Here is a 25,575-nt window from a genome sequence, read left to right on the forward strand (position 1 = left end):
AGGCTGGACAGGGCTTGGAGCAGCCTGGGACAGTGGAAGGTGTCCCTGCCATGGCAGGAGTGGAACAAAATGGGCTTTGAGGTCTCTTCCAAGCCAGGCCATTCCATGACATGCTGGGAGTTCAGGTGATGAATTTGTATTTTCATTTGGCTGGAAAGGCAGTCCAGGCTTTTGAAAGGCACGAGGAAGAATTTGTTCCCCCTATCCCATCCCAGCCTGCTCTCTGGCAGTGGGAAGCTGTAGGTCCCTGCTCAGCTGGCAGCTCAGACTCAGGAGATCCCAGACAGGAGCAGGAAGCACAGGTGGACATGGAATGGGAAAGAAATCAGTGGGCTCCCTGCAGCATCCTCAGCTCTGGGCAGTGCTGCTGCCTAACAGGAATGACAAAGCCTGAAAGGGAGAAATTGCTGCTAAAAATAAAATAAATAACCAAGAGGGAAGGAAAAAAAACTCCACAAAATAAGAATGAGAGCATTTTAGTAGCAGTAAGAACCATCACAGATATGATAAATTCACTCTTTAATATGTTGAGCATAAATTTTGAGGTGATGTTATGATTCCATGTGCATTTGAATCCTTTCTGTAAGCTCCACGTGGCTCCTCCCAAGGAGTTTGCCCCTGCAAGGCTGAATAAAATCTCAGTTTCCTAAATGCCAGGCAAACAGGAGCAGCATCCAGGTCACACAGCAGTGAGTGATTCCCTCACTTGCCAAAGAAGAAAGTGCAAATAGAAATTGTAGCTAACTCTGCTGGAGCCTTGTAATCTTACCAGGCTGGCAGATACTTCCCTTGCCATTATTATTTTCTCATTAACTTAATATTGCAGTGAAAAAGAGGATGGGAAAATGTCTAATATTTGTATATTGTGTGATAATTAAATACTGCAAAGATGTGTCAGCTCATTACTAATCCTAATTAAAGTAGTTCTTTCCATTTTCAGCTCGGACATGTGTGTAATTAAATGTACCTGGGAAAGAATTGCCTATTTTCTCTAAATAATCAGCAGCAAATGTTGCTGTGCTGGGTCCTCCCATGGGGTTCTGTTGGCTTTGTCCTGGCACTGGAGTGGGAACTCTTCTTTGGATGGGGAGAAGGAAACAAAGGCAGATGATGAAAATACCTGAAGAAGTTCTGGTCTTTGGAAGCTTCCCTGTCCAGCATCTTGGGTTTGGCTGGAGCTGCATTCCTTTATCTGGAGATGTGGAACTGTCCTTATCTAGAATTAAGTGAAAGGCAAATAGTCCAAGGAGATGGGTTTTGACATTGCTGGTGTCAGGGTAAAGCCTGGATAATAAACACACACTTCCAAAATGCTTTTCAAAGAGTTTTATCTTTAAATCACTTGCTGAAGTAGCAGCTTCTCTTCATGCCCAGAGGGGATTTTTAAACAGCACCTTTATGGTACAGCCTGGGATTGTCCCAATGCTCTTATTTGCAGTGAGTGCTGCTTTGGCTCTCCCCTGCTGAAGGATTTCTCCTTGGGATGTGGAAATTGGCCATTTCCTTGTGCAGAGCCAATGCTCTCTGCAGGAGTTTTCAATTCCTCTTGGCTTGAGCAAAGGTAGAACTGCTGCCATCTCCTGTATCCAACTACTGCTCTGGGCTGGGGTTGCTTTGGGTGATATTAATGAGCTGCCTTTGTTTTCCATCAGGTAATGATGACTCTGACATAGAAATCCAGGAGGATGAAGGGTCTGACAGCGAGGGGGATCTGCAGTTCACGAGGCACCGCATCAGCACAGAAACTCTCCTGCCAGGTATCCTACCCCTCCTGAGCTGCCTTGAGCCACAAGGATGTCCTGCAATTACCTGGGTAGCTGCAAATGTAAGGAGCCCCTGAAACCCTTCAGGATCTGGGCACTGCTCAGCTCTCAGGAGCTGCAGGAGGATTAAAGCCCTGTGGGAAAAACAGTGCTTCCAGGGAGCAAATGCAGGATTATTGACTGGGGAAAGTCCTGCCTTAGTATTGCCTTACACATTCCTGAAGCAGTTCTGTACAAAGCCTTAGGGAGGCAATCCCATTTCTCATTGCAAAGTATTTATTTCCCTGTAGCTCTTGGCACCTGTTTCAGCTGGGAAACATTCAGTGAGTCAGTAAAGCCACCTGCACTGCCTTGGCACATGTGGAGCACACTTGAGCTACTGCTCCCAGGGAGGGATGTGAGCCTTCTGTCCTTCTGTCCTTCTGTCCTGCTTCCTGGGGAGTGCAACTGCAGCCTCTGCTCCTACTGCTCACAAGCAGCTCAGAGGAATTGCTGGGTGAAGGTCTGTGGTTCACTCAGGTGGGAAAAGAAATGTGCTGCTTAGTTTGGAGTTGAGCAAAACACAGCCAGGAAATCAGGGTAGTTCTTTTTGTTAGCAGTGAGGGATTCTGAGCCGTGAGCACAAACCTCTCTGGGCTCTGGAGGAAGTGCCTGTGGGGGTTTCATGTGCCACCATCCTGCTGGAAGCTGTTCCTCAGATAAACTGCTAATGTGGGGTTTTGTGAGTGGAATTCTGCTTCCCCCTCTCTGACTGAGAGCAGGGAAAGAAGCTGATGTTCTCAAGTCAGTGTAATTGAAGCATTTTTATCCTCCCTTCCTCTGTTTTCCTTGAAAATTGAAAAGTCTTGTTAAGTGCTAGAAACGCTGATATTGTCCAAGGAATATTTTACATTGGCATTTCTCAAAGAAAGGTTTGTACACAGGTTTTAGAGCTTTGGAAGGGACCCTGTAGCTGACTGTGATGCTTCATCTCTGAGAACACCATAACCTGAGTCCCTGCTGCTCTTAACAGCAGTTTTAGAGTTTTACTCTAAAAGTTGTAGATTTTGCTGCCAGTAGATTTTATTTTTCTAGGAAGAGCTTTGTTATCATTAATTACCTTTAATGGAAACTCAGTTCATCAGACTTTAAGACCTGAGATGAATGTCAGAAGCAGCAGCTTCTTTAGAAAACCAGGGCTGAATGTTTGCTATTAAACACACCACAGATCTGCTGGTGTTCTTCAGTAATTTGCATTTAAGATGCATTTAATGATCAAGGCAGCATAACAAAAACATTATTTCTGTTAATTACTGCTTTTTTCCTTGACTCAGTTTAAGATATTTCAGTCACTTTCTTTTGAAGCTTTTTGTTTTCTTACATGGTGATGTTGCTGAGCCACATTTACTCTCAAGCTAAGGAGAAGGAGCCCACTGTGCTCAGTCCCTGTGGCTGCTGGAGTGCACTTTTATATCTTTTTTACATTCTAATTTCCATCTTTTACATTTCTAATTCCCAAGTTATCAGTACTGGGAGATAAGGCTTCCTCCCTCTCTCAGTGGTAGGCAGATATTCCAGTGTGTTTTGCCATTATAGAGGCAAGATTCTCAGGGAGAGATAATCTCTCTTTTTAGGCCACTTGGTATAATTGAGAAAAATCAGCACACTCACCCTCAAGAGCCCTTTCATCAGCTCTGGATAGATGCAGCAAAATTCAAACTAAATGCAGGTTTGACAATATTGCTCCTGGTTTTGTTCTTTCAGCCAACTAAAAGACTTGAAGTAACAGGATTTGGTTTCCCATGGAGCAGCAAAGAGGGAGCTGGGGGAGACTTGTGTGGTGCAGAGACAAAATCAACCCCTTCCCCATGTGCAGAGAGGAACAGGCAGGAGCAGCTGAAGAGGGAAGCTGGAATGGGCTCAGGAGCTTTGACCTCGGTGCTGCTGGGCCAGCAAACTTGGCAAAAGCAGCATCAGGGAAGGAGGAAGGGCTCTGGTCCAGGAGGGAGCAGGGAGGTGAGAGCTCCTGGCTGGGGGAGCAGGGGCCAAGCTGCAGGTGCTGCCTGTGGGCCTGGGGAGCTGCAGCTGCTTTGTTGTCACAGTATCACAGTGAAGGACAGGCCCCTCCTTAAGGGGGGTGTTGTAGTAAACCCATGTGTCACTGGTCATTTGCTTTTGTAGATTAGAGAATACACTGATTTATCACAGAATCACACACTGCTTTGGGTGGGAAGGGCCTTAAAGTTCATCCCATCCCACCCCCTGCCATGGCAGGGACACCTTCCACTGTCCCAGGCTGCTCCAAGCCCCATCCAGCCTGGCCTTGGGCACTGCCAGGGATCCAGGGGCAGCCACAGCTGCTCTGGGCACCCTGTGCCAGGGCGTGCCCACCCTGCCAGGGAACAATTCCTTCCCAATATCCCATCCAGCCCTGCCCTCTGGCAGTGGAAGCCATTCCCTGTGTCCTGTCCCTCCATCCCTTGTCCCCAGTCCCTCTCCAACTCTCCTGGAGCCCCTTTAGGCCCTGCAAGGGGCTCTGAGGTGTCGCTTGAGCCGTCTCCTCTCCAGAGGAGCACCCCCAGGCTCTGCCAGCCTGGCTCCAGAGCAGAGGGGCTCCAGCCCTGGGGGCATCTCCTTGGGCTCCTCTGGACTCTCCCTCAACAGCTCCAGATCCTTCCTGTGCTGGGGACACCAGAGCTGGAGGCAGTCTGATCTGAACATTTTAATTTTAGCATTGTCAATGTGAATAAAATTTCACATCCATTTTTATTCTGTCTGGCAATAGATATTTGAGGCTGTGACAAGTACAATGGACTTCCCTGAATTTGTGGTGCCACTTGCAGTAAGATTCTTGTTTTGTCAGAGAGCCAAAGGAAAATAAATTCTTTCAGCATTGGAAGTCTTAACCATTTGCAGTGTGGAGAACCCTCTTGCCTGAACCAGGCCCTAGATGAGTTGTTTGCAGCAGGATGGCAGTTCATGTGCAGCTGGGGTGGCCTTGGGGGTGAAGGATGCACAGCCTTGTCCTGGGAATGCAGAACCACTCTGGGGGTGCTGGGCAAGCATCCAGCCAGCCTGGTGTGTCCCCAGCCCTGGCTGAAAGAAAATGTCTGGGGAAGCACATGGGAGCTTCCCTCAGGTTCCCTGCTGCTCTCCAGCTCTTTCAGCCCCATCACTTGTGGCTTGCACAGATTTAAGCTAACCCTCAGTACATTTAGTTTCTCCTAAGAACCTGTCCTGTCTCCTCTTGAACTAAATAGATTTTTGTCACCCACACAATCAGAAGTGACAGATTTTGAGGTGATGTTATGATTCCATGTGCAGATCCATCTTTTCAAGTCACTTGGAGCAGAGTCCTGAAATGCATTGTGGCATCATGAGGACCTTTCCCCTCCCAGAGGTGGCAGACTGGGACTCTCTGTGCTGGTGACAAGGCAGTGCTGCTGAGTGAAGCTGAAATAGTCCATCCCTGTGGAGCTGTGCCTGGAAATCACCTTTTATTCCACACTGCCAGGGTGTTTCAGCTCCTGTGAACCATTCCTCCCCGTGCTGTAGCTCATTTCCTTTTACAACATTGGTGTTAAGGACAGGCTTTGTCCTGGCCAGACCTCAGAAACCATTTCACTACTGAAACAGGAACAATTTCAGCCCCATTTGACCTTTACTGTGAGAGGACAGCTTTATAAAACGCTGGTTTTTTAGCAGACAATCAGTCCAGAGCCACACAGTGAGAGCAGCTCTCTTGGAGCCCCTGTCCTGGGCAGAGCTGGCCCAGAGGATCAGGGTGTTAATGGTGTGCTGGCAGAGGGCACTTGCTGCTGAGTGCCTGTGGCACCCTGCCTGCTGGGGGAAGGCTGCAGAGCCTGAATTATCCCTCATTTTTTCCAGTCCTGTAGGGAAAAGGAGAGTTTTGCCATGCAAATCTTCTGAGGTGAGCCTCCACAGTCCTGATTCCAATCCTTCCATACACAGGCAGGCTAAAAAGCAGGAAAGTCCTGTTCTCAGTGGGAATTGTCACTGTGCTTTTGGAATTTCTCTCTCCAGCTTGTGCCTGTGTTCAGATTTCTGCTGTGGAATTTCTAGATGTTTTCCTTTCCTCTCAACCTCCCCCAGGTGTGGGCCATCCCAACATCAGACCTAGTGAAGGAGGAGGAGAGTCTGTAGGTCTGAAATGGTGGGAACAGCTCCCTCACTTCCAAGCAGATTTCCTTTTCATGGAGGTGTAAGAAATAAACTGAAGGCAGCTCCCCCATGCAGCAGCTGTGCTGTGCTTCATGAGTCCCTGGATTTTGGCAATGCCTGGAAAATGCTGCTGGGATCAGGGTCTTGCTCTAAGGGAGGGGATTGCTCTGCTCTGCCCTGGCGTGGCCTCACCCCTGGTCCGGGGCAGCTGTGGTGCCACAACATCAGAAGGCTCTAAAGCTGTTGGAGAGTGTCCAGAGGAGGGACCTGGGCACAGGAAGGGGCTGAGGAGCAGCTGAGGGCACTTGGATTGCTCAGCTGGAGGAGGACACTGAGGGCAGAGCTCAGGGGGGGCTGCAGCTCCTCCCGAGGGCAGCTCCAATCTCTGGGACAGGGACAGGGAATGGCTGGAGCTGGGCCAGGGCAGGGTCAGGCTGGAGTTTGGGAAAGGTTCATCCCCCAGAGGGTGCTGGGCACTGCCCAGGCTCCCCAGGGAATGGGCACAGCCAGAGTCTGCCAGAGCTCCAGAAGTGTATGGACAATGCCAGGCACAGGGTGGGGTTGTTGGGGGGTCTGTGCAGGGCCAGGGCTTGGGCTGGATGATCCCTGGGGGTCCCTCCCCACTCAGGATATTCCATCACTCAGTGGTTGAGAGCACAGTGCCCAAAGGACAGCAGTTCAGAAGGATCAGGCAGAAGGTTCATCCCATTTTTCTGTGTGTGGAAGGGAATGTGATGCAGAGGGAAGAGTCTGTGTGACCCCATGCTGTGAATTCACATTAAGCACTGGAGACTGACTGCAGATCTCCAGACTGGGAGCAAAATGTGTCAGCTCCAAACCCCCCTGCCCCCTTCCCAGGCTGTCCAGACTCTCAGCTTGTGTGTCACTCCTCGTTGTGAGGCACAGGGTTAACCTGTACTGCTGGTGAGGAGCTGGAAATCATCCCAGCCCTGTGGCTCCATCGTGGGCAGCTGCACAGGTTGGTAAAATGGGGAGCATCACACAGAGGGACAATGACAACAGCTCACAGTTCCAAATCATGGATGCACATTGCCTTCTACTCTCTGAAGTGCCTACAAACCATGGCCATGCATGGGGAGAAGATTTGACTCCAAAGGTGCAGTGAATCACAGCCTGTTCATACCAGCATCTTTCCTAATTACTGCTCTGTACAGCCTGTCCCAGCTGGAGTCACATTATCTGGAAGGAAGCACCACAGGCCCTGTCCTCCTGGCAGCTGTGCGAGCCCAGCTGAACTGAGGCCAGGAAGCCAAGTGACAACATCCCAGCCCTCCCTGTGCCATGCAGGTGCCTCCTCTGGTTCCTGCCTGCCCCCAGTAGACACAGGAACACACCAGGGCCATTCCCCACACAGGGAAACGTGGGGGTTTATGGTTTGGGGGTGAAAATAATGCTCCATGGAAAATCTGATTTCTCTCCTCTTTACAGTTTGGTGCTCAGGTGAAGTCAGAGCCCCTCTGTATGCTGAGAGTGTCCCAGGGCTTGCTGCAGCCCCTCGGCATGCTGGGGTCTGCCCTGGGAGTGTCCCAGGGTTTGCTGCAGGACCTGACCCTGTTGATCCCACAGCTGCCAGTTCAGGGAGTGTTCCTGGCTTAGACAATGCAGGGATCCAGCTCCAGGCAGTAGCAGATGCTGGAGTTCCTGCAGGTGTGAGCAGTTATGTGTCCCTGGGATATCTGCACTGCTGCCACTGAGGGAGGAGCAGATCCTGCACACCTCCTGGGAGCATTCTCTAACTTTTCCCATGGCATTTGGAACTGTCCTATTCCATAAGCTCTCCTTATCTGATATCTTGCTTCTCTTTTCTATTCAGAATCTCTCAGTTTTGTCTTCTTTTAGCAGCTCCCTGCAGCTTTCTCCTTTTTGAGGTAGTAATTCCCAATTTTACACTTTATGTTGGGCCTTCTACAGAGTAAAATTGCAGTTAAACTCAGGAGTCATTTGTGAGCTGGGCAAAAATGGGGTTCTGTTGTTATCTAAGGATGTCAGGTGTGATCACCCCCAAATTTATATCATTTAGTGTAGCATAAATAAGAGCAAAAGTCTCCAAAGCTGGAAGACAGATCTATCCAGAAGTCTTTTAATTCCATCTCCACTTCCTGTGTTATCAGCAACTGCTGCATAGAGGCCACTGCTTTTTCTATAAAGACATAAAATCCTTTTAATGCTCTGCCTTGATAAAACAGGGGTTTTTTTGGTGAGCTGTGGATGAGTTAGGCAGCTTCTTCCTATCACCAACTCAGCTCAAACTGCGTGGGACAAAGGGGACCTGTCATCTTTTGTGCTTTGGGAAGTAGAAAAAAAGAGGTTTGCCAGGCTATATTTTAAAGCTGCCTTGTTTTCATGCTAAAAACAGCACAGATTGGATTGTTCTAGATTGGAACAATCCATATTTGGCATGGAGGAAGCTGATGATGGCAGGAAATGAACAATTGGTGAGATGGGACGGACACAGCAGGGCTGGAAATAAGATCCAGTGTTGAGGGGGTTCTGTGGCTGCAGCAGCAGGGCTGAGTCACCCAGGCAGCTCCCAGGAGCTTCTCCCTGCTCACAGCTCTGCTCTCCCTGTTCCCAACACTTCAGACTCCCTCCCCAGCAAAGGACACCTGCCAACATCTTCCCATGGCCTCTGGTAGCCAAAGCCAGGCAAGCAGGCACACGTGTGTGCTCCCCTCTCAGTGAGCTCCCTGCAGAGCCCACCTCCCTCTTCAGCCTCACACTCTAACTCCCATCAGGAAATTCTTGAGGTTTCCCTGTGAGATTCAATCCATCCTGGAATATCAGAAAGGGTCTGAGCTCTAAAGGAAAAAGGTTTCACCACATGGAAAAACCAGGCTTTTGTTCTCTGTGTACCAAAGCAGAGGAGGAAATGTGTCAGTTCATGGATTTTTTGGGTTGGATGGAAGGGACCTCTCAAGGTGATCTGGAGCAGCCTCTCTGCTCTAACAGGAGGTTTGAGCTGCTTGTCCAGGACCACATCCAGTTTGGTTTTGAGTATCTCCATGGATGGAGACTCCTAAACTTCTCTTAGCAACCTTGTTCCAGTGTTTGACTTCCCTCACATAATAAAAGGTTTCTTGGTTCTGATAGAATTTCCTGTTTCTTAATGTGTCCATTGCCTCTTGTCCTACCAGAACCATCATGCTGGAATAAGGTAGCTCTGGAAATAGCACCCTAACTGGAACTAGAATCACAGAATCATTAATGTTGGAGAAAAACTCTAAGATCATTGAGTCCAATGTTAATTACTGTCTGCCTTACCCCCTCCTACCCTCTCCTGAACAATGAGGCTTAACAAGGAGGGTGACTGCATGGACTGGGATCTCATCCTGTCACTGAGGGATGCACCCTGAGCTTGACCCTTCCTCCTCCCTCCCTGTACCACCAGCCAGGTTTGATGGGGATTCTCTTTGCTCCTGCAGGAAGAGTTGGCACACGGATCGTGGGATCAATGCAAGGTGGAGACACGGAGGAGGATGTGAGTAACCATCTCATGTGTCTGCAGAGCTTCTCTGACAGGGCTTTAGATGCCAGCCCTCTCCACAGCTGGAGAGACACCTTTTTACCTGCTGAATCCTCACACCCCAGGCTGCTCTTCCCCTCCTTTCCAGTGGCTGACTACTTTCCTCAGCACAAATGTGTATCTCCTTATTTTCCTTTGTTCTTGGAGTCTTCGTGCTCCATGGGCTTTCACCCCATCCTGCAGTGCAGAACTAGTGGCACACAGGCTGCAGGAATGCTCCTGTGAGCTGTGGGGCAGATTTCTGGGAAGAGGGACCAGTGCAGTGCAGCTGGAGTTGAGTACATGGACCCAAATCCCCCTCCTTGCTCTAAAAAGTTACTCCTTGGAGCCCTGTCCATGGCCTGTACTGGCAGCATCAGTGCTCTGGAGGATGGGGCAGGGATGAGAGCAGGACTGTGAGCTGTGCCCTTGGGATTCCTGCTGCCCCAGGGCTCCTGGCCTTGCCCTTGGTCGTGGTTTTCATGTGAGTAGGCAGTGTAAAAGGCACACACAGCTTCGCACAGGAGGCATTTGCTCTGTGTCTGTGCCCAGCCTTTGGCATCCATGGGCAGCCTTTCCGTGCCTCTGGGCACACCTGAGTGGCCACAACTGCACCAGGAAGCTGAAGCCAGCTGCTGGGATGTGGTTGGCATTTGCAGTTAGCTCTCCCCATCATCCCAAAAAGCTGCTGCCATGCCAGGAGCAGTGGGGCTGTTCTCTCCAGATGATGTTTTGGAGAGGGCTAGGAACTAGTACAGCTGTGGTGACTGTGGGTTTGTGTTTGAACCTGTGCTGCTGTTAATTCCCAGTGTGGGTGGAACCTTTCTGTCTCAATCCAGCAGGCACCCCTCAAGGAGGGGAGTTCAGACATTTCTGGGAATCCCAGAACAGTTTGAGGTGGAAGGGACCTTAAACCCATCTTGTTCTACCCAGAGACCCATTCTACTAAACCAGGATGCTCCAAGCCCCATCCAGCCTGACTTAAAACAATTCCAGGGATGGGGCAGCCACAGCTTTTGGGTCTTGGAGAGGAACTTGCAGCCCATGCTCTGCTCTTTGCTCCTGCCCTAATGGGTTGTTGCCTCCTGGACATCCAGACCCATTTCTGGGAAGGGCAGAGTGTTGTGCTGTGAGTGAAGATGTTGCCACTTTAGTCCCAGTGCTGCCTGATTCTCCTTGGCCACGTTAGTGACAGATTTGGATGGTCACCCTCTGATTTCTGTTCCCTTTAGACTTCCCTGCTGGCAGCTCTCTCCGTGCTGGCACAGCCCCAGCACAGCCAGGGATGGAAAGCCAAGGCCTTCAGCCTGTGACTTCCCTCAGCTGCAGCCACTGCAGTTGTCTCATGGCTCTGCCCTGTGACTGCAGCTTCTCAGAGCTCAGGGATCTTCACAGGCCTCTGCTGGTGTGTCCCAGCCCAGGGAATGAAGCCAGTGAGGCTGCTTTGAGCCCCTCCAGGAGCTCATGGAGTTAGGAAGAGCCAGCAGTGTGTGTCCAGCCTCTGTCACCTGCTGGTGTGGCACAGGATACCTGAGCTGTGCCTGCCTTTGCTGCCTTCTCCCCTGCTCCAGCCTGGGTATTTTCTGTTCTCTTTTATGTTCTTGTACTTTTTTTTCCTGCTCTGCCTCTCGTGTTCCTCCACTCTGGCTCTCCAAGGGGACCCCAGCCCCGGCACGGCCAGGCCGGCACAAGGCTCAGGTGCGTTCCTCTCCTGGGCTTCATTCTTTTCCACTTCCCCTCCATTCTGTGGGCTCACAGTAGCTGTCACCTGAGTGTTAAAACACCCTGACAGGCTTTTAATAGCCCAGAGCCAGCAGAAGTCAGGGAATTTGTGTTCATCAGCCCCGTGGGTGGGGAAGGAGGTTTGCAATCCATTGGGAGTGCAGGGGAAGCCAGCGCTGCCATCCCTCACGTTGGGCTGGCAGAGAGGCCTGGCAGGGCAGAGCTGAGCTGGTCATGGACTCCTGTTCCCTGTCCTGCAGGATGACTCAGGGGATAGTGAGATTGACCTGGATGAAGATGAAGACGAGGAGGAGGAGGATGATCTGGAAGATGACAGCATGGAAATCTCCCCAGGCAAATCCAGTCTCCGAGCCAGGAAGCCAGAGCCACTGGAGCAAAGTGATAATGACTTCTGACCCTTCAGGAGCAGGAGGCCTCTTGAAGCACAAACTTTGGAGAGGCCAGGAGCTAATACCCTGCTGTCTGAAAAGTGTGTGTCAGTGTGCATTCAGGAGTTGGTAAATAATGTTCATTAAACCTGAAAATTAAACTTGGATTGCCAGGTTTGTGAATCTCAAAGCATGAGCAGTTTATCCATAATGAGAATCACAGTAATGTGCACTTATTTCCATAATTGCACTAAACTGGCTCTTGTGCACTGCAGTGTCAGAAGCCTCACTCCAGTGAGCATCATGTGCTTGATTTCCCTGCATTTTATTATGTCCAAATAGATTTCTTTGGCTTAATAAAACTGGATGAAAAGCTGCTCTGGGAATGCATCTCAATTGGTTTTAAATCTGGCTTAAATCTATTTATCCTAAACATATCCTTTACTTAATCAAGGGCTTGTCTGCACAAAGAGCAGCACCAGGGAGACTGAAGGAGTGGAGTTAAAACTGGAGAAGTCTCCAGGGAGACCTTCCAGGACCTAAAGGGGCTCCAGGAGAGCTGGAGAGGGACCTGGGACAAGGGATGGAGGGACAGGACACAGGGAACTGCCAGAGGACGGGGCTGGATGGGACATTGGGAAGGAATTGTTCCCTGGCAGGGTGGGCAGGCCCTGGCACAGGGTGCCCAGAGCAGCTGTGGATGTCCCTGGATCCTTGGCAGTGCCCAGGCTGGACAGGGCTTGCAGGAATAGTGGAAGGTGTCCCTGCCATGGCAGGGGTGGGAATGGATGGGCTTTGAGATTCCTTCCAACCCAAACCATTCTGTGATGATCTGACCCCCAGACCAGGGCTGCAGTTGAGTCACAGTTTTCTGTTTCCTGTACTGTAGGCTCAGATGGAAAAGTGACTCCACAGCTGGTGTGCACAGAGCCAGAGCCTCTCTCTCCAGGCAGCAGTGCCACCTAGCCTCCAGCACAGCCTGCAGGCATGTGGCAGAGCCACTGCTGCTGTTGCAGCTGCTCGTGCCAGGCAGCAGCAGCAGCCCCTGTGGCAGTGAACTGAGCTTTCAGCCCAGGGCAGTGCAGCACAGCCCGTCCCAAATGTCCTGCAGTGCAAGAGCAAGGCTGCAAGAGGCATCTTCTCATCCGAGAACTAATTTATTCCCAAGCATTTACATCTCCAGAGCTCAGCCCAGTGTTTCTGGGATCAGCCCCCAGCCACTGGCTGCCCTGAGTGTGGCAGCGTGTCCTGGCTGGGCTGGGGACAGGGGACAGTGGCTCCAGGGGTCTCTGAGGGTTCACAGTTTGGCTGCTGGGTCACTTGCAAACCTGGCACCTCTGGGGAGTCACTGGGTCCCTGCCACACAGACAAAGGCACCACCTTTGCTCTCCTAATCAAAAGGTGACCTGCTGGGGACAGACCCTGCAGCTGGGACATCAGGAGGACATATTCCAAGGTCACAGAACACCGGTGACAGCAGCAGGAGATCCAAGAGCTCCAGCCTGAAGCTGAGGCAGAAGTTTGAGCTGAGGCAGTCCTGGTGTAGCACCAAGATGAACTGGAGACATCCCACCGTCAGGCAGTGCAGTTCCTCTTACATTCCCCTTTTTACTCCTCCATTTTCCTGAGGACTCTTTATTTTCCAAGGTCTTTCTAGATGGTTCCACTCCTATGCCTTGTGTTACCTCTCTCTTGTTAGAGAGCAGCTCTGCCAAACACTCTAGGTGTGTCTAGCCAGCACCAGCCTGTTACTGAGGGCACAGCACCAGCCAGGACCTGCTAGAAGTGCCCAGGTTCACAGCATCACTCCCATCTGAGCAAGGCAGCAGCAAATCTCTTGTGTCCATCTGGGATTTCAGGGGAGGCTGCTGGACTGGGCTGTTTTTAGCCAGGGGTGACAAAGCACAGGAGGAGATGCTGCCACCAGCAGATAAATCCCCCACAAAAACAAGGTCTGGCTGTGGCATCTGCCTCTCCTCAGTCCTTTTTGGATTTCCCCCATTCCCTGAAGCTCCCCCAGGGGCTGGATGAACACAGACATGGGCACACACATCCCTCAGCTTTCAATGTGAGTCTTGACCCTCCTGCGCTCCTGATCCGACACCCTCGGTCCTCCTGGGCCGTGCCAGGAGCTCAGGAGCTTTCCTTGCCCCAGTTCTCATCCCTGAGGTGGCACCAAGGATCTCCCTGCAGTCACCCAGGCCATGGGGACCCCGGGTCCCCTCGCTGTGGCCAGGGCTCCTCACACGTCCACGACGCAGTCGGGCGCGTTGCTCCGGATGGCGTCCGAGATCATCCTGGCTCCCGACTGCCCGATGCGGTTCCCCTGCAGGCTGGGGGGGAGAGAGCCCAGGCTGGGGCACGAGGCAGAGCAGGACCTTGCTGGGGACAGGAGATGCTGCCCAGCTTTGCAGCAGCATCCCGCAGCACCTGTGCCTGCCCCTCTCCGTGCAGGACCCTGCTCAAGGGCACTCTGGTTTGAGAGCCCTGAGGCAGCCAAGGAAGAGCTGGAGACAGCCCTGGACAGCTGCGGGGGCTGAGCCACCTCTCCCCTGGTTTTGGAGAGTATTTGTCTTTTGAGGTGGTTGTGTGGCCCAGAGGCATCCCTGGAGGGGAGCTGAGGGGTCTGGAGCTGTGTGGGGTGGTGGCTGTCATGTGGAAGGAGCACGGATGGCCCTGCCCTGTGGGGCAGCCAGAGTGGCAGTGTGCTGGCAGTCGGAAGGTCCCTGGATGGTTCCCATGGTCTCCCCCATCCCTGCCTTTCCCACCCACTGCAGCAGCCACTCACTTGACATAGGCGAGGCCGTGGTTGCCCTTCAGGGCCGTGGCGATGCAGATGGCTCCGTCCATGCCCAGGGAGTTTTCCTGCAGGCTGCGGGAGGCAGGAGGGTCAGACAGCAGCGGCACGCGTGGCCACCAGGAGGGAGTGCGTGCACTGTGCCACCAGCTCGGGGTCTGCCCTTCCGAGAGCCCTGGCTTGGCCGTCCCCCCGCTGTTCCCGAAGGGAATGTCTGCCCAGGCTGTTCCTGGGGTGCGGTACTCACTTGAGCCAGCGGAGGCTGCGGTTGACCTTGAGCGCGTTGGCCACGGCCTTGGCCCCCGCCGGGCCCAGGGAGTTTCCCCGCAGGCTGCAAACAAGGGAGCAGTGAGGAAGGACAAACGGGAGGAGGGGGAGAAGTGACCGCACCCAGAGAGGCCGGGGACAGCTCTGGGAGATCGCCATGCAAGGGCAGGAGCAGTGCTGGGCCAAGGGCCAGGCTCTCAGACGCCCCAGGGACAGTGGCACAGCCGTGGGCCCTTGGTGGCCCCATGGAGCACTTACTCCAGGATCTGCAGGCTCTTGTTGACCATCAAGGCTCCTGCCAGGGCTTGGGCACCGGCTGCACCAACTGAAGCCACTTGCAGGCTGCAAGGGAACGGGGACCCTTCAGCACTAGTCCTGAGGTGGCCACGGGGTGTTAATTAGGGTAATTGGGCTGTGACACCAGGGCCCTGCTGCAGCCTGGATACTCACTGGAGATCTGCCAGGGTGGTGTTGACCTTCAGTGCAGCGGAGAGCGCGGCCATTCCCTCGTCTCCGATGGCGTTCTCCTGCAGGCTGTGACAGAAGGGCTGTGTGTGCCCGTGGCCTGGCAACCAGGGCAGGGACAGGGCCAGCACAGGGCTCAGCATTCCCAAATGGCTTGGGAGAGCTCCTGGGCCACAAGGCATTTAGAGCATCCCCACCCAGGGACACACAGTGGGGACACAGCAGATTTGCAGGGCCTAAAGGGACTCCAGGAGAGCTCCAGGAGAGGGACTTAGGACAAGGGTTTGCAGAGATGTGGCTGAATGAATATTGTCCCAAAGCGAAAAAGATAAACACAGAGAGAAGTTCCTCAAAGCTGGAAGAGAGACCAAAGCTGCTTTCAGCATCTCAGAGCACTTGTGGAAACCACCAGGCACAAGGGTTTGCAGCACAGGAAACAGGGAATGGCTTCCCACTGCAAGAGGACAGGGATGGATGGGATATTGGGAAGAATGAGGTGGGGAGGCCCTGGCACAGGCTGCCCAGAGAAGCTGTGGCTGTCCCTGGATCCCTGGCAGTGTCCAAGGCCAGGGTAGACAGAGCTTGGAGCAGCCTGGGACAGTGGAAGGTGTCCCAGCCCATGGCAGGGGGTGGGATGGGCTTTAAGGGCCCTACCAGGAGGGCCCAGGACCCATCCACCTGTGTCCCCACTTACTCGAGGCTGGCCAGGCTGCTGTTGGACTGCAGTGCTTGTGCCAGGGCCGTGGCTGCTCTGGCCTGGATGAAGTTCCACTGCAAGCTGCAAACAGCAGAAAATGAGAGGTGGAGCCTTGGGCTGTGAGCATGCCCCAATCCAGCCAGCTCCACACCCATCCACACCCATCCAGGGATGTGCAAGACCCCGTGGGTGCATCCAGGATGTCACAGCACACCTCCCTTGGCGGGTGGCCCGGGGTGCCACTGTCCCAGCCCAGGAGCAGTGTCCCTGCCCATGCCCAAGCAAGGGCCTCCAAGGCAGGCAGGCCCAGGGACACTCACTGCAGGGACCTGAGTGCCCGGTTCTCTGCCATGGCCAAGGCGATGGCCTTGCCCCCGTCGTCGTGCAGCAGGTTGGCCGCCAGGCTGCAGGGACAGAGGACTCGAGTCACATGGGAAAGGCTGAGGACAGCTCCAGGGGCAGCACAGGGTGGTCTGGGTGCCCTCCTGGGGCCCATGGGACTTACTCCAGCTTCCTGAGGGTGCTGTTGCTGCGCAGGGCACGGGCGATGGCAGGGCCCCCTTCCTTGCTGATGGAGTTCTCCCGGAGGCTGGGGAAAGACACGGGGCTGGGGAGAGCAGCCAAGGCAGGGCTGGGTCAGCTGCTCCCCCAGCCCCCTTCCCCTCCTGCTCTGGGGCTGGGCCTGAGTAGAGCAGTTTGTGTGAGACCACCCCCATCAGCTCCTGCAGCTCCATTCCCTGTGTTTCCTGTGGGCCCAACAGGGCTTTTTGCCAGCCTCCCATCCCTGCTGCCATCCTGTCATTCCAAGATGTGGCTGAATGAATATTATCCCAAAGGGAAAAAGATAAACACAGAGAGAAGTTCCTCACAGCTGGAGGAGGGATCAAAGCTGCTTTCAGCATCTCACAGCTGGAAACAACAGGCACAAGCCCAGGCTGCAGAAAAGCTCCCAGATCCCAGCACAGCTTTTGGCCAGGGTGGCTGCAGGGACTGTCACTCACTTGAGGCTGAGGAGTCCCTTGTTGGAGCAGAGAGCTGCTGTCAGCGCCGTGACCCCTGCGCTGCTGATGGAGTTGCTCTGGAGACTGAGACAAACGGGGAAGACGTGAGGATGGGCCAGTGCTGGCATCACAGCTGGGCTGCAGGGTCATGTCTGGGTGGAAAGTGCCCATTTCACCGAGAAAAGGGCATCTCCCAGCCACGGGGAATGGGGAGCCAAGGCAGAAGGACCAGCCCTGGGAGCATCCAGGGTGGGATCAGCCATTCCTGCTGACCACAGCAGCACCAGCCCCAGCAAGCAGAGGGAACAGGGTCTGCCAGCACTTTGGGGCAGCCTTGTCCCCATCTGTCTGTCACCATGGCTGCTGGCTCAGCTGGGCATGTGGCTCCCATGGGTCTGGGATCCTTGTCACAGGGATAGAACCAGGGCATAGCCACTCATCAGCAGGAGCCATCAGCCATCCTCTCCAGGGCTGTTCCATGGGGAGTGAAGGTGGCACCATTCCAGCCTGACTCTGCCAGGCCCCATCCCATTATCTCCCTCTGCAGCCAATTCCCATCACTTTTGGGAGAGAGAACACCCAAAGCTAATGATTTCCTCCAAGCCAGAATAAAAAGTCATCACTGGGTTTTAGGATTAATTCTGTCAGTGTCCCTTGTCAGCCCAGCCTGGCTGCTGCTGGAGCTGCCACATTGTGTTCCAGCCTGCACACCCCGGGAATGTGGAGTGGGACAGACATGGGGAGGGGCTGAGGGCTTGAGGGGTGGCAGATTTTGCTGCAAGGAGGAGGCTGGGCTCTGTTGGACTCCAGGCATGGAGGGGAAACTTACTCAAGGCTTTGCAGGCTGTGGTTCACCCTCAGAGCTTCAGCCAGGGCAATGGAGCCGTTGTCTCCCACGGAGTTGCTTGAGAGTCTGAGACAGAAGAGGAAGCTTGGAACTGCCAGCAAGGGATTCTCCTCCCCCAGGCCCTTCCTGCTGCAGCCACGAGCACGAACTCGCTGCCACCTCATTCCCACCCACGTACACCTCTGTTCTCATGGCTGCTTTGAGCTGGAATAGCTTTTAATGTTTCCTCAGGGCCTGGAGCCCTGCCGCTTCCCTCTGCCAGAGGGGAGAGAGCTTCTCCTTTCTTCATGTGGCTCCCTGCATCCCTGGAGGCGCAGAGAGCATCCCCACGGGGCTGCTCGAGGGCCCTGCTCTCCGTGTGCACCAAGCGCTCTGGGCAGAGCCAGCAGGGTCCCTCTGCCGGCACACGGGCCTGCCCCTTCCCTGCCGCTCCTGCCCACAGATCCCAGGAGATGTGGCGCTGGCACTGCCACCCCTCCACCTCGTGGCGTGCTCACATCAGCTCTCTCAGGCTGCAGTTCTGCTTCAGCGCCTCCGCGATTTTCCGGGCGCCCTGGGCTCCGATGGCATTCTTCTGCAGGCTGCAAAAGTCAGGAAGGCACCTGGAATGGCAGTGCCACGTCACCATCGGTGGCACCCACCCTGCTGGGGGGCCGGAGGGGGGGACACCACGTCTGGGTCACTCACTGCAGGGTCTCCAGCCTGTGGTTGGTCAGCAGGGCCTCGGCCAGGAAGGCTGCCCCGTCCTCCTTGATGGAGTTGTGCTGGAGGCTGTGGGACACAGGAGGGAAGCCAGGCATGGATGGTCCCACAGCAAGGCCAGGGGCTGTGCAGGGCTGCAGGGCAGTGGCCACCTGCCCTGGGCCACTTGCCCTTGTCCCTGCCTTGAGAAAGGTGTCTGGCCCCCAAGCATCCCTGAGCAGGAGTCTCCTTCCCTCCTCTCCCATGGGATATTCCTTCTTCCACCCAACAGCACCTGGGAGCTCCCATGCACAGAAAGCACCTCGACCTGGACCACAGCCCCAGCCTCTCCCTTCACTGCCCCAAAAGGCAGGAAAATCCCGAATTCCTGGTCCAGGGCTGCCCCAGTCCCTGGGTCTGTGCCAGTTCCAGTCATGTATTCCCAGGCTGTCCCCATGCACTGCCCCTTGGAGCTTGGGAAAACCCCAGTGGGACAGAAGAGGGCTGGAAGGGGGCCTGCCCTGGGGATCTGCTCAGGAGATGCTCCAGAGGCTGATACTTACTTCAGGGAGAGCAGGATTTGGTTTTTTTTCAGGGCATCAGCCAGGGCCTTGGCTCCGGTGGGGCCGATGGAGTTGCTCCGCAGGCTGGGGCGGGACAGGCAGGAAAGCCAAGGTTAGCAAAGCCAGACTGGCACAGGCCCAGTTCAAGCCAGATGCCTCACATGGCACTGCTGAGGTGGGACTTCAGGCCAGCAGCTCGTGGTGGTGGCTTTAGGGGCTGGAGACCCTCCCCAGCCAGGTGAGGCTGGGTGGGATCCAGCCCCGCCGTGGACAGGGAATGGTTCCCAGTGGGAATGTGAGCACCACAGGAGCTGGGCAAGGGGGACACACACAAACACTTACTCCAGCACCATCAGGCTCCTGTTCACCAGCAGCGACCTGGCCAGAGCTCTGGCTCCCTTGTTGCTGATCTGGTTTTCTGCCAAGCTGCCCAGAAAAAGGAAAATTGGGTATTTTTCCAGAGGAGAAAGAGACTGGCACAGACCCTGGCATGTCCCAGGACACAGCTGGGATGGGTGAGCAGAGAAGAGTCATGGGGAGCATTTGGTTCATGATACAACCAAAGTGATGGATGTTCTCCTGGGGTGGACACCAGGGAGGGACTGCAAGGACACCGTTGCTTGACATAGAATTCATTTGTGTCCCATAAAGGAGCTCAGATGGCAGCATGGGGAACTCTGTGCAGGAGGAAGAGGAGGAGTGGGGAAAGTGGGAACCCATCTGTCTGGGATGAGGCACCTCCCTGCACAGGGGTCAGGAGCCTGTCCCCTCCCTGCAGCAGGTGCTCCCTGCAGAGCCTCGAGTGTCCAGCGATCTGCTGTGACCTTGGGAAGTGGTTTGTTAGGATAACCCATGGATTTACTGACATTTTTCAGGAACAGTGAGGAGGCAGCAGTTCCAGGAAGACTGGGCAAGACAACCTTGGGGTAAGGTCACTGTGCTCGGGTGCAGGGGATCGTGTGGGACTGTCCTTGTCATTAGGCACCCTGGGGAGCCAGTGGGAGACACATTCCTGGGGGATCCTCACCCTGGTTTTGCGGCGCCCCCAGCTCCACGTTGCATCCCCAGGACATCCCATCCACCCTGGGCCAGGTCCTACCTGAGCCTCTGGATCTGGCAGTCCTTCCCACTCAGCACACTGCCCAGCAGCTCCATCACATCGTCCTTAAACTGGTTATTGTCCAGCCTGCAGGAGACGCAAGGAAGGAGCAAGGGCAAGGGTTTGGAGAACAAAGTGGAGAAAGGAAGATCCTCCCATAACATCTGCCTGTTCCAGGTGGAGAAGCTCAAGGACAGAAGTGGAGGTGACCCAGTGCCACCCCCAGGGCAGCTCTCTGCAGGTGGACAACATCTGGTGAACCCATGTCTCCATTGAGACCTGGGATTGTGAGTCACAGGGGAGAGAGAACTCATTGCAGCCTCCCATACTTAGAGGGGACTTACAACAGGGAACAGGTTTAAACTAAAAGAGGAGAGATGTAGAATAGAATTCAGGATTAAATTCTTCCCTGTGAGGGTGAGGAGGCCCTGGCACAGGGTGCCCAGAGCAGCTGTGGCTGTCCCTGGATCCCTGGCAGTGTCCAAGGCCAGGCTGGATGGGGCTTGGAGCAGCCTGGGATGGTGGAAGGTGGCCCTGCCCATGGCAGGGGGTGGGACTGATGGGCTGTAAATTCCCTTCCAACCCAAACCAATCTGTGATTCCAAAGTCACAGCCTGGCACCTCTCCTCACTCCTCCCAGTGCAACCCCACCAGGACTCACCTGAGGTTGTGGCAGAAGAGGAGCTGGGAGAGCAGGCTCTTACTGACATTGTAGGTGAGGCAGTTGGAGAGGTTTGTCTCCTCCAGGCAGACGTCAGAGACCTGCAGGAGATAAGCCAGGGCAGAGCAGTTCATGGGGGTGAGCATCCCGGCCAGGGTGCCGCTCCTCATGGCCTCCTCCACGGCCCTGGCGGTGTCCGTGTGCTGCAGCTCGTGCAGGCAGCGCATGGCGTTGACGGCGCGCGAGGAGACGGCGTGCTCGGCGCTCAGGCAGCCCTGCAGGACGCCGATGGCCTGGCTCCTGAACCCGCCGTGCTCGTCCTTCACCAGCAGCCACCCCGAGAGCAGCCTGTTCACCTGCGGGGACAGGAGCCCCGAGAGGAAGCGCATGAAGATGTCCAGCTGCCTGTCCTCGGCCTGCAGCGCCCTCTGAACGGCGCTCCTGAAGTGGTTGAGGAAGCCCAGCTTGGGCCAGGACACGCCGCTCTCCGTGAAGAGGTCGAAGATGGCCCGCTTGGCCGCCGTGTAGTAATAAAGAGCTGCCAGGAACTCCTGGATGGTTAAGTGGGAGAAGTAGTAGGCTGTGGAGGCCTGCATGTCCTCCTTGAGCAGGAGGCGGGTGCAGAGGCAGCTGTGCAGCAGGGAGAGGTCGATGCCGTAGGCCTTCATGTCCTGCTCGTAGAACACGTGCTTCCTCCGGAGCAGCCCGTAGAAGGCCAGCCTGCCCAGGCTGCCCACCAGCTTCTTGCTGGTGTTCACAGCCTGCTCAATCCTGAGGGCTTCTCTCGGCTTTTGCAGCCAGTCACCACTCAGAGCCATTTTAAAATAATAGGAGTAGATTTCTGACAGGGTCCTGGGGACCACGGTTTCTTCTTGGGATTGATCGCTGCTGTGTTTCAGGAAATAAGCGATTGAGGAGCCAGAAATCCAGCAAAACCCGGGAATGGTACACAGGACCTGGAGCGACCTGTTAGCACTGATGTGCTGCAGGACTTGGCTGGACAGATCTCTGTTGTCCAGGAACATCTGGTCCAAGAAGTCCTTCATCTCTGCAGCCCCAAACCCTCGGATTTCCGTCATGCGGTCCACCAGCCCGCTGGGGATCTGCCCGGCCGCCGCCGGCCGCGACGTGACCCACACAGAGGCCTCCTGCAGCAGGTTTCCCCTTATAATGTTGGTGATCAGGTTGTCCACTTGGATCTCCTTTTTGGGATCGGTGCAAACCACCGCGTTGGAAAAATCCAAGGGGGTCTTGAACTCATCCAGGCCGTCGAGGATGAGCAGGGTGCGGGCAGCCCCGGCCGCGGTGCAGCCGGGCTCGGTGATGTGGGGGCAGGCCGAGCAGAGGAGGCGCTCAGCAGAGAGCTTCTCGTAGGTGTTGAGCTCCCGGAAGGTGAGGGGCAGAACAAACGGGATGTCCCTGTTGATCTCCCCCTTTGCCCAGCTGCAGACAAACAGCTTCACCAGCGTGCTCTTGCCAATGCCGGCCACGCCGATGGTGACAGAGACCCGAGGGGGGATGCTGACTTTGGAGAGAGGCAGGAACAGCTTCTCCAGGGGGATGCTCTTGGATACGCTTGGCAGGCCTTTGGTGGTCTCAACCTGCAGGATGTCGTGCTCCTTCTGCTGGATGTCGGTCAGGCCTTCCACCAGCAGCAGGTTGGTGAGGCGCTGCAGGGCTCCTGTCTCCAGGCCATTCCCACAGGAGCTCTGGAGGCTCTCCAGGTGCTTCTGCACCATGGGTTCTGCACAGAGAAATTAAACAGGGCTGAGGAGGAAGAGGAGGAAGTATGAAGGCAAATGACAGAAGCTGCTTCACTTTTCTGCCATGCCCATGCAGAGGGAAATCTCATGGAGTCCCCACGTCCTGGTGGGAAGGATGGCAGGGCTCAGAGGGCACCAATAGGCCTAAAGGGCCCTGGTCAGCCTCACAGTCAGTTCAGGAGCCCATTTAAGCTCAGCCCTGGGCCTTCAGCCTCAGCTAAAGCTGTGTTGTAGGAGCTGTTGTATGTGCATTGCTCTGCCCTTGCCTGGTGGCCACCGGACTGTGTCTGAACCTGGTTTCCCTTGCTGGGCCTGATCCTGACCTCTCCATTGACTTCCCACCTTGACTTCATTCCTGCCTCATTGCCAAAGACTCTCTGATGAGCTGGACTCTTGGCTGAACCTGGTGGCCACCTCAGGACCTGTCCTGCTCACCTGGCTCAGGCATCACAGTGAAATTAAACCCCCAGTAAAGGCTGGACAGGCAGGGGATGATGGTGTGAGAGATTCAGGGCAGACACCAGCCAAGGCTGGAGCCTTCCAGCCAGGAGGGAAGCCAGGGAAAGCTCTCCTGGCAAGGGTTGCAGAGAGAGCCCAAACCTGGGGCAGCCACCAGCGCATGGGGTCAGGGTCAGATGTCCTTTTCCTGTTCCCAGCCTGGAGCTGGGACTGGCTGCTGTCATCTGGACATTGAGGCCATTAAAAACTCCTCAGCTGCCCAGAGAGGTGCGCAGAGAGCAGTGAGGGGGCTGCAGGAAGGTCCCTCAGACCTGGCAGAGAGCCCTTGTCACCCCTGGCTGTGTCCTTCCCCAGCAGAGTCCCTGAGATGGCACCATCATTGCACAGGTGCCAGCACCCCCAGCCCTGTGCACACCTCAGGGTGCTCCAGCAAGCACCAGGTCAAAAGTGCAGCCCCCCTGGCCTGCTGCCCACCATGGACAGCAGTGTGGATGGAGCTGGAGCTGCGAGCTGGAGGTCTCCACGAAGCTCTGCAGGGACTGGGAGGTGTGGCTGCCCTTGCCAGCCAGAACATCCAGCACAGCCCTCAGCTGCTCGGGCAGGGGGCTCGCTGCCTGCACCTGGGCAGCCTCCTGGGCCGTCAGCAGCTCCAGCCTGTGCAGGGGGAGGTGATGTCCTGCAGGAACTGCGGGGAGATGGCCTCACCAGCTGCCTGCCATACCGGCTCATCCACACCCCTGCGGGACAGGACAGAGGGACAGCTGGGTCCTGGGCCAGCCCTGGGAACGTGGGTGACAGGAAAGGCAGCAGTGCAGAATTGCCTCTGACTCTGAAGGGAGCAGGGGTGAGCTGGAGCCCCCCAGAGTGCCCTGCCCAAGCCCTCTTTGTGATGGTGCCATCCCAAAGCCCTAGGAGCAGCTGGGTCAGGGCAGCAGCTATGAAACTGGAGCCAAAGAGACTGAAGAACACAATCATGACATGGTGTTTTCTCCTGGGATCCAAACCCAGGCAGAGAAAAAAGTGTGAGCAAGATCATTTCCCTCCAGAGCCAGCCCTCCCCCCATGCCAGTGCAGCCCTGCCTTGGATCTGCTCACACCTTGGTGCCCCACCTCATCCCATTTCTGAGCCCAGAACTCCCCCAGGGTGGCAGATGTGCCCAAGCACCACTCACCTTCCATCAGAGGCCTCCCGTGACATGGGTGGTCCCTGGGTGAGGAGCGCTGTGGTGGCAGCAGTGTCCCATGGGCCACCCCGTGTCCCCTGGGCAGCTCACAGCCCCACCCGGGGCTCCTCAGCCCCTCTCCATGTCCCTGCTGGAGGAAGAGGAGAAGCATCAGGTGCAGTGTGGGAAGGAGCCTGCTCTGAGCTGCTGTGCTGGCTGTGGGTGAGCCAGGGGCTCCCTGCTGGCTGAGTCCCCTCCAGTGGCAGGGGCACAGCGGGGCCCTCCAGCCTGGCCCGGGTGCCACACGCTGGGTGCCTTCACCACTTACAGCACGACCTTCCTCAAGCACAGAGGTGCATGAAGTGCCCTGGCAGTGCCCCTGTGCCCTCTGACCTGGGGAGCACCCCAGTGTCACCACTGTCACCAGGGCTGGGAGCTGCTCGCACATTCTCCTCTGTCTTGTGAAGGAAGCTGTGGGGCAGCAGGCAGAGTGATGAAGGGCCTGCTTTGGTTTCAAACCCACCTTGGCCCCATCCAGAGCCTCTGTCAGGGCTTGCTGAGTGGGGCCAGCACCACATCCTGTTGCAGAGCTCTGAGGATGCTCTGAATCATCACCCAGAGAAGGAGCAGCTACCTGCTCCCTCCCCCTCAGCTGCTGCCAAACCACGCTGAGGGCTTGGTGTTTATTTTTAAGTGTATCTGCTCAGAGTCCTGTTGTTCTTCAAGCAGAGGCAGAGAGGGAAATATCTCCATGGTAGACGTGCACTGCACTGTGCTGTGGCCTCTCCACCAGCCCCAAAGTCATCTCCAGGCACTGGCCATGTCCAGGTGGGGACTCCTGAGCCCCAGGGGATGTCTGATCACAGGAGCAGTGCACACACAGTGAATCAAGGTCTGTGGCCTGGTATCTTTCCTCCCTTCCACGTGCCCTCCAGGGTGTTCTGGATCCATGTGAACATGGATCAGAGGCTCTGCAGTGGGGTCCCTCCCCACAGACTGCCTTGCCATTGTCAGTCCCACCCCTGAGGGGATGTGGGCACTGTGGGGCTCTGATGCAGCCCCACCCACAGGTAACACTCCTTTCCTTGGTCAAACCTCTTCTAGGGACAAAGCACAGATGCAGCTGGACCAGCAAAACCTGGCAGAGTTTCTGGTCCATGGTGCAAGGCCAAGGTGCCTGGAGCTTCTTCTGTTCCTCCTGCCCCCCAGGGGTCCATGCTGGGCTTGTTCCTCCCACCAGCAGCACAGGACTGCAGGAGGGACCTGACAGTGTCCCCAGGGCTGGGTCCCTCACAGACCTGGATCTCCCATAGAGACAAGTGGCGTGTCCCACAGAGCAGAGAAGTGACAGAAGGTGACAAGGCACCAGCCCAGCCACACCTGCCCCGGTGGTTCCTGACGAGCCCTTGCAGGGCTGGGAGGTGCTGTTGGAGCAGGGCCTGAGCCCACTGCCTTTCCCTTCAGGGTGCAATCCTGGGCTGAGCCCTGGTGCCAGTGGTGCCAGAGGTGCAGGAGCCCCGGGCAGTGGTGGTGATCCCACAGCAAAGCCCTTTT

General features: G+C 55.4%; 2 protein-coding genes across 3 annotated transcripts in view; one reads left to right on the forward strand and one right to left on the reverse strand.

The window, feature by feature from the left end:
• CLUAP1 (clusterin associated protein 1) overlaps window positions 1-11,934 on the forward strand; it is a 56,442-nt gene extending 44,508 nt beyond the window's left edge. Inside the window, exons 10-13 of one of the 2 annotated variants that reach the window (XM_041406174.1) lie at window positions 1,653-1,757; window positions 9,368-9,423; window positions 11,104-11,145; window positions 11,430-11,934. In XM_041406174.1, the coding sequence (XP_041262108.1) occupies window positions 1,653-1,757; window positions 9,368-9,423; window positions 11,104-11,145; window positions 11,430-11,585 (359 nt within the window). In that variant the 3' untranslated portion in view covers window positions 11,586-11,934. The remainder of the gene's footprint in view (window positions 1-1,652; window positions 1,758-9,367; window positions 9,424-11,103; window positions 11,146-11,429) is intronic. The other variant, XM_041406183.1, reaches the window with a different exon arrangement.
• Window positions 11,935-13,790: 1,856 nt separating this feature from the next.
• NLRC3 (NLR family CARD domain containing 3) lies at window positions 13,791-24,056 on the reverse strand. The gene is given in 20 exon segments (XM_041406162.1): window positions 13,791-13,891; window positions 14,347-14,430; window positions 14,603-14,686; window positions 14,881-14,964; window positions 15,073-15,156; window positions 15,782-15,865; window positions 16,105-16,188; window positions 16,290-16,373; window positions 16,786-16,869; window positions 17,615-17,698; window positions 18,130-18,213; window positions 18,320-18,403; window positions 18,877-18,960; window positions 19,219-19,302; window positions 19,976-20,062; window positions 20,637-22,380; window positions 23,443-23,520; window positions 23,523-23,558; window positions 23,561-23,595; window positions 24,031-24,056. Coding segments are annotated over 20 exon segments (3,189 nt in total). The 3' UTR covers window positions 13,791-13,800.
• Window positions 24,057-25,575: the final 1,519 nt, after the last annotated feature.

Source organism: Onychostruthus taczanowskii, unplaced genomic scaffold, assembly GCF_017590055.1.
Source record: "Onychostruthus taczanowskii isolate IOZ18803 unplaced genomic scaffold, ASM1759005v1 scaffold10, whole genome shotgun sequence".
Lineage (NCBI taxonomy): Eukaryota > Metazoa > Chordata > Aves > Passeriformes > Passeridae > Onychostruthus > Onychostruthus taczanowskii.